General features: G+C 36.6%; 1 protein-coding gene across 1 annotated transcript; it reads right to left on the bottom strand.

Annotated features, from left to right (window-relative positions):
• On the bottom strand, positions 565-1,744 carry LOC8077952. Its single transcript, XM_002439675.2, has one exon. It carries the CDS (start codon positions 1,596-1,598, stop codon positions 963-965), a length of 636 nt encoding a protein of 211 aa, XP_002439720.1. The 5' UTR covers positions 1,599-1,744; the 3' UTR covers positions 565-962.

Below are 8,060 nucleotides of genomic sequence, written 5' to 3'. Positions count from 1 at the left end.
TAACTTTAATTAATTTTATAGAAAAATATAGCAATGTCCATAACATCAAATTTATTTCATTAAATCAACCATAAAATATGTTTTGATAGAGGATTCAGTTAGTTATTATGTAAATTTGTTTTTAAATATACTTTGTTAGAGAAGTTTGACTTACAATAAAACTAAAACAATATTTCGAAACAATGGAACTTGCTTCACTGGATCACTTCTAACCAATTAAGCATATATATCCCACCAACATGACAGAGTATGATCTATTGCATTTAAATCTTCATTTCAATTACTGTATTCGAATTACTAGATGCAAAGATACTTTTATAAAACTTCTAATATGTAAAATTTGTTTCAATTTCAAACGAGTTATGATGCCATGTGAAAACCTACTCCAGCTAGATGGATGACGTGGGCAAGTACAAAATGCATATTAAAACTAATAATGGATCAAATAAAAAGATTCTTAAAACCAACTGAAAGGCCTGCTGTAACAAATTAAAAGGTATACCACAACAAATTGAAAAGGACCTATTTCCAAACTGTGACAGCAACCACAACAAAATTGAAGGGCTCTTGCAACAATTCTAGCTTAATTAAAGTTTGTTGTTCTACTCCAAAGCATGCTCAATGCTCATATACATCTGCACTTCTGAGGATCATGTGGGAAGTGGAAACTGCCTTACAATTTTAGACTCTTTTTCCCCTTAGTAGGACAACCCAAATGCGAACTTGCAATGGATGACATGTGCAATTTTATTCAATAATTTTCATGATTCAATCCACTTGGAGTATCCTCCGTTCAAAGGAGAGAAAAATGATGAACTAAAGCTAAATCTAATGTGCCTACTCCTCTCGTTTCTGTATCTATCTACATTGCTTCTTCTCCCTCTTGCATCTCAAGAAGCGAAAATTAGGCTAAACTCTCTATCCCCATCTGCAATCTATCCATGCATATGCAGGGGGCCGGGCTATCTTGAAGAAGCCTTTGCCAGCCCGACCAGCCTCACCGGCGACGGCATCCTCCTCTTCTTGTCGGCCTCGGATATCGTCTCAAGCCCCGGCGACCACGGCCTCTCCGCCCGCGCCCCCACAAGCTGCATGTAGTGCTTCCTCAGCTCCGGCGTGCTGCACAGCTGCTCCGCCGCCGCGGTGCCACACTTGCCGCCGCACGACGTGATCACCTTCTCGATGAACTCGGGCAGGATCCTGATGAGCGGCGCGCCGTCGGAGCCCGTGACGTACTCGAACGGGGACGCCGCGCCGCCGGCGAGGGGCACCTTCGCGGCGGAGGACGACGGCGAGAGCTTGGCGAGCGTCGCGGCGGTGAGCGCCTGGCTGCAGGAGAAGCGTGCCGCGGGGAGCACGAAGTAGGTGCGCCCGGCCACGAGCCGCTCGCACGGAGACAGCGCCGGGACCGGCAGGCCGATGAAGAAGGAGTCCCCGGCGCAGACGAGGTGCTGGTCGGGGAGCTCCGCCATGACGTCCCCGGCGGTGACGGACCGCCGCTCGTCGGCCATCCTCGCCGACCCGCCCCAGAACACCAGCCTGGCCGCCTCGCCGTGCGCGGCCCCGGGGCACAGACAAGGGGAGAGGCCGTTGCCCATGGGCGAGGGAGGGTGTCTAGACACAGAAGCTTCTAGAAGTTGCGAAGGTGAAGGATTGTGAATTGGCGTTTTGAATGGTAGTAGCCTGGAGAGGCGTCGTGTGGAGGGAGATGCATTTATAGTGGAGGGTTGACCACGTAGGGGGTCTGACTTTGGAATGGTCAGAGGTTGGTGTTTGATTTCTTTGTGTTTAGCTAGAGAGTTGACCACCGATAGGTGTTCAAAATCGAAACAGTCGGCCTGAGTTAATTACTTTATTTTATATGTAGTGTGACGCTTGTTCGTCAATGCCCAGTTGGGGCCAAACATCTGGAAACCTTTTGCCTTGTTTAGTTTCCAAAAATTTTTGCAAAATTTTTCAGATTTCCCGTCACATCGAATCTTTAGACGCATGCATAGAGTATTAAATATAAATGAAAATAAAAACCAATTACACAGTTTGATCGAAATTGACGAGACGAATCTTTTGAGCCTAATTAGTCTATGATTGGATAATTTTTGTCAAATACAAACGAAAGTGTTGCAGTGTCGATTTTGCAAAATTTTTTGCAACTAAACAAGGCCTAAAGTAGTGCTCAGCACGGAGACAACACCAGGACTGAGGAGACTGATGAAGAACTTCTCTAATTTTGATTAGACTTAAGAAAAATACACACAGATTAAACTAGCTTCAGCAACTCTCTATAATATATCTTAATTGTATTTATTTGAACATGTCCATGTAAATAAATTAAAAGGAGAGGGAATAATATCCATTTCAACTTGCCAAAACTTTCGATGTGATAATTAATTGATGATATCATTCCTACTAAGGCCTAGGCCTTGTTTGTTTACATACAAAAACTTTTGGAATTTTGACACTGTCACATTTTTATTTGTATTTGGTAAGCAATGTCCAATAATAGACTAACTAGATTCAAAAGATTTGGATCACGATCTACATACAAACTATATAATTTATCTATATTTAATACTTCATGCATGTGTCGCAAGATTCGATATGACAGGATATCTTGTAAACTTTTGAAATTTTGAAGGGATCTAAACAGGCAAAAACCATATTATTTGTTCATTAATTGAAGTAATTGCATAGTTATAAAGTTACACAATAATTATAACATTTACTACACCTATCTAATTGCAAAAACTCAAGCCTGGATAGCTAGGGCCTTGTTTAGTAAATACGAGTTGACTTCAACAAAAAATAAATTGACAGGTGGACTGTTGAGTCATCTAGAGATTGATTTACTATAGATAATTTTTTTTGCTAGGAATCTATTTATTTAGGCCTTGTTTAGATCTATTTTAAAAAAAAATTTGACACTATAGCACTTTCGTTTTTATTTAACAAATATTGTCTAATCATGGACTAACTAAGCTCAAAAGATTCATCTCGCGATTTACAGGTAAACTGTGCAATTAGTTTTTATTTTCATCTATATTTAGTGCTTTATGCATCTGCTGTAAGATTCGATGTTATGATGAATCTTGAAATGTTTTAGAAACTAAACAAGGCCTCCAAGATAATTTATTTCATAGCCACATTTGTTGACCTCCACTTCTTTGAATTTCCAGATGTATTATCTAAAATCTAATTCAAAATATTGATGAGTATGGAATTCTGTGAAGGCAAAAGTCTATTGACCAAAAGGCTAATTGGAATTTGGATTCCCTATTACACATGTATAGTAGATCTAATCAAAGGATCATGTATTCATGTTCGGGTCAGGTCAGAAAAAATGATCAGGTCAAAATCTTTGATCCGAGTCGATCAGAGGTACTGTTGGGTCAGAATATTTTTCGGATTTTCGTACTTATGTCAGTTTTTTTTAGGTGAGCAGGTCAAGTAAGGTCTTGTTTAGTTCACCCTAAAATCCTAAAATTTTTTAAGCCGTAAAATCGAATTTTTAGACACATACGTAAAGCATTAAATATAGATTAAAAATAACTAATTACATAATTTGTCTATAATTTATGAGACAAATCTTTTAAACCTAGTTAGTCTAAGATTGAATAATAATTGTCAAATATAAATAAAATACTATAGTAGTTAAATCTAAAATTTTTCACCAACTTAGGCCTTTTCGGATAGGTAAGTTTGGTGCGGGCGAGATGTCCCATAAAAAGTCTAATGTATAGGTGGAGATGGAGGACGGCGCCAGACTAGATAGATATCACACTGTAACTTAATTTTGAATCTAAAATAAACTAAAACAAGTCCATGACAAGCCAAAATTTGCCATAGCATGATGTAAATATTTTGCCCAATCCAACGTAATCGAGTAGAGGTCAATCACCAGGCGCTTCCTTAACCGGTTAATCGATTTCTTTGTGCAGTGTGCACCAAGTCAGCCCAGCCGACATGCTTCAGAAATAAGATTGCCATGTTATTTCTTCCTGATGACATATCTTGTTATGTCATACAAACAATACTTAATCAGCACTCCTTCTATATTATTATAGAATTATTATATATGTCGGTGCTGACCATCCATCACATTCATTCATTCATTCAAAGGGAGGCTATTCAGCTATCTTCTGAAGAACAGAGCAACTTTTTTCCTTTCTGATGAAGCTTGACCTCACCAGTGGACGGTTGACGACATCGTTGTTCACCCCAGGTTCGTTGCAGCGATCAGGTCCCTCCCCAATGCAAATTACGGCCTTGTTTAGTTTTGGTGAAAAATTTTATAAAATGTTTTTATAACATTTTTGTATTTATATGACAATTGTTGTCCAACTATAAACTAACTAGCCTCAAAAGATTTGATTTATTTCGCAAATTATTAACGGACTATACAATTAGTTATTTTTTATGTATATTTAATATTTTATACATATTTCACAAGATTCGATATATACAACGAGGAATCTTGATCATTTTATAAAATAGTTCAGAAATGCTTTCTGAAATACTCCTATAGGAGTACTAGTAGTATTTAATTTCACATGGAGTGACGGTCGATACCTGAGTATGTAAGGGCACTCACAATGCAAGACTCTATCACAGAGTCCAAGACAATTAACTACATATTATTTATGATATTTTGCTGATGTGGCAGCATATTTATTGAAGAAAGAGGTATTAAAAATAAGACTTCAAGTCTTATTTAGACTTCAAGTCCACATTGTTCGATGTAATAAATAACTTTAGACTCTATGATAGAGTCTGCATTGTGAGTGCCCTAAGTACTTCCTCCGTCCCTCCTAAAATAAGTGTCGTTTTCGCTTCCCGAGAAATAACTTTAACTAATTATATAGTAAAAAATATTAATATTTATAATACATAATTAATATCATTAGAAAGATTTTTAAGTCTAGTTTTTTAACAAATTTATTTAGAGATATAAATATTGTCATATTTTCTACGAATTGAGTCAAACTTGTAGTACGAAAACCTAAAACGACACTCTTTTTGAGACGGAGGGAGTACGTAGAGATGTCGTTGTCATATATGGCACCGTAAGCGCTTGGACCCCGTCAATTTTCGTGAGATGTGAATTATCGCTGCCCGAAGGACGAGACAGCCGCTTTTGATCCGTGGTCCTTGCTTCTGGTGAGCACGTGCGTTTAGCAGCCTTTACGGTCAGCACGCCCATTCCACCACATGCTTCGTGTGCTCAAATCTCAGCAACTGGACGTGCTTGACGGGACGAAACAAAAAACAACGCAAGAAGGCCATGAACGAACGTCGTCGAATGCATGCGCCACTCCGTTGTCCGTTCCGATTCCTAATCTGGGGGCTGCCTTGGTCATTTTCGACCTGAAACCTTTGAACAACTTATTTCCTTTTTAGTGTTTTGCTGCGTATAAAAAGTCTCATTTTTTTTTGTTGGTCCGGGAACACGTGGGCAGCCCTCAGCCCTCTCGATGTCTCAGGAAAGATAAAGTAGTGTAATTGATTAGTTGTAGGGGTTGTATGAGTTTCTTGCTACTTTAGCCGTTTAGCGTAAAAAAAATGAAGGGCGGGCTCTGCGGTTTGCTTTAGAGGGTGTTTGAATGAGGATGTTAAAAGTTTAATATGTACGGTAATATTTTTATTTTATATAGCAATTAATACTTAATTATGGGCTAATTAAGTTTAAAAGATTTGTCTCGCAAATTACTCTTTAACTATGTTTTTAATTTCGTAAATAATTTATATTTAGTACATCATGCATGTATCCAAACATTCGATGCGATAGATGGTAAAAAAATAGTGTAACCAAATAAGCCCTTATTAGCTATTATTCCCTTTGTTCATTTATCTTCATCGTTTTAGTATTTGATGTACTGATCAAGGAGCAGAACAAAAGTACTTAGTTTGTATTTAATCATCGTGTGCTGAACACATACGAGGAATCACATGCTAGGAACAGCCAATGAACAGCAAAAAACAATAAATGCAAGCAAGTGGTAGTCAAGAAGTAGCAAATAGGCAATAAATATAGGCAACTCTCAAGCTAATATTAAGAAGATTTTTTGAATAAAATGTTTTTGCTTAGATGAAGAAGATAAATCAATAAAGAGAGTACTATAGTAGTATGAGTTTTGCTCCAATGATCCTCTTAAAAAAAGTTACACGGACTTTAAAGCGCTAGAGTAGGAGTAATTAACTATAATTAATTTCATTTTGAATTTGGATTAGGGCCAGCCCTATCCATGCCCAATGGAAGCCCAGCCCTTGTTTACTACTCCATCCGTCCCAAAAAGAGCAACGTTTTTTACTTTTAGATAATGTTTTTTTATTTTTAGATATTATGTTTGATTGTTCATTTTATTCATTTTTTATAAATTATAAAATAAATAAATCATTAGTAAAGTATCTCCATTAATAAAATAACTCTGAATAAAATATATAATATTTATGTAAAAAAATAAATAAGACGAATGACCAAACAAGATGTCTGAGATTTTAAAACGACACTCTTTTTTGAAAGGAGGGAGTAGACCCAAATTCACTTCTTTCGATTTCTTGATCTCCCGTCAATGCGTATTTCTTCATTTCTCCTAGGCCTTACTTAGACATCAAAAGTTTTTGGATTTTAACACTGTAACACTTTCATTTATATTTAATAATTATTGTCCAACTATAAATTAACTATGCTAAAAAAATTGTCTTGCAAATTACGTACAAACTATATAATTAATTATTTTTATTTTAATGCTTAATTGTAAAAGAAAATTTTAAAATGTTTTTAGATTTGGGGGTCAACTACACACGGCACGAGAACTCGGGCGGACGGCGACGCTGGCAAGGCAGCGACCTGCGATTACTGTGGAACCACGGCAACGGCGATCGTGCTGACGCTGCCAGAAGCCTGCCGTGTGACCGCCTCGTGCATGGTCCTAAGGCCCTGTTTAGTTCCCCATCAAAAAATTTTTCATCCATCCCATCGAATCTTTGGACACATGCATGGAACATTAAATGTAGATAAAAAAATAAACTAATTACACAGTTTAGTTGAAAATCACGAGACGAATCTTTTAAGCCTAGTTACTCCATGATTAGCCTTAAGTGCTACAGTAACCCACATATGCTAATGACAGATTAATTATGCTTAATAAATTTGTCTTGCAGTTTCCTGACGAGCTATGTAATTTGTTTTTTTATTAGTTTCTAAAAACCCCTCCCGACATCCTTCCGACACGTCCGATGTGACACCCAAAAAATTTTTATCCCCAATCTAAACAGGCCCAAGGCCTTTTTTTTTGAATAGGTCCTAAGGCCTAGTTTCAAAAAAATTTAAGATTCTTTGATATATCGAATATTTAAATATATGTATAAAATATTAAATATATATATAAATAACTAATTATATATTTTATTTATAATTTGCGATACGGATTAAATGAAAGTGCAATAGTAGATAAACTCAAAAAAATTTCACGAACTAACTTTTTAGATTTAGACACTATTTATATTTGATAATTAGTGTCTAACCATGGACTAACTAGGCTCAAAAAATTCATCTTGCAAACTATATTTAATGCTCCATACATGTGCCGTATTATTCGATATGATAGGGAACCTTAAAAATTTTTTATATTTTGGGTACAATTAAACAAGGCCTAAGGCCTAAGGACATTCCTAATGCTAGAAAGTTCATGTAGTTTCTATAGACACCACATATAGAAACCATAGTCCCAAATCCTAATAGATAGTTTCTACAAAATATTTTTTTATTTAATCATATTCATTCTCTCTGCATTCTCAACCAATCACATTACTTCATGTCTTGGTTCTCGTGTAGACATGGTTTCTAACTTAGACTCGATTTTTATAATTTTTGCTCTCTCTCTATTTAATAACTACCTTGTCATATCAGCAAAATACTTAGGCCCTGTTTAGTTTCCTACCCAAAATTTTTTCATCCATCCCGTCGAATCTTTGGACACATGCATGGAACATTAAATGTACATAAAAAATAAACTAATTACACAGTTTGATTTAAAATCGCGAGACGAATCTTTTAAGCCTAG

Source organism: Sorghum bicolor, chromosome 9, assembly GCF_000003195.3.
Source record: "Sorghum bicolor cultivar BTx623 chromosome 9, Sorghum_bicolor_NCBIv3, whole genome shotgun sequence".
NCBI classification, from domain to species: Eukaryota; Viridiplantae; Streptophyta; class Magnoliopsida; order Poales; family Poaceae; genus Sorghum; species Sorghum bicolor.
Note: the sequence above shows the minus strand (reverse complement) of the source record. Positions and strands in the feature narration are given on the sequence as shown.

Coding starts and splice junctions, on each gene's coding strand:
- LOC8077952 (XM_002439675.2), bottom strand. CDS start 1,598: ATGGGCAACGGCCTCTCCCCTTGTCTGTGCCCCGGGGCCGCGCACGGC.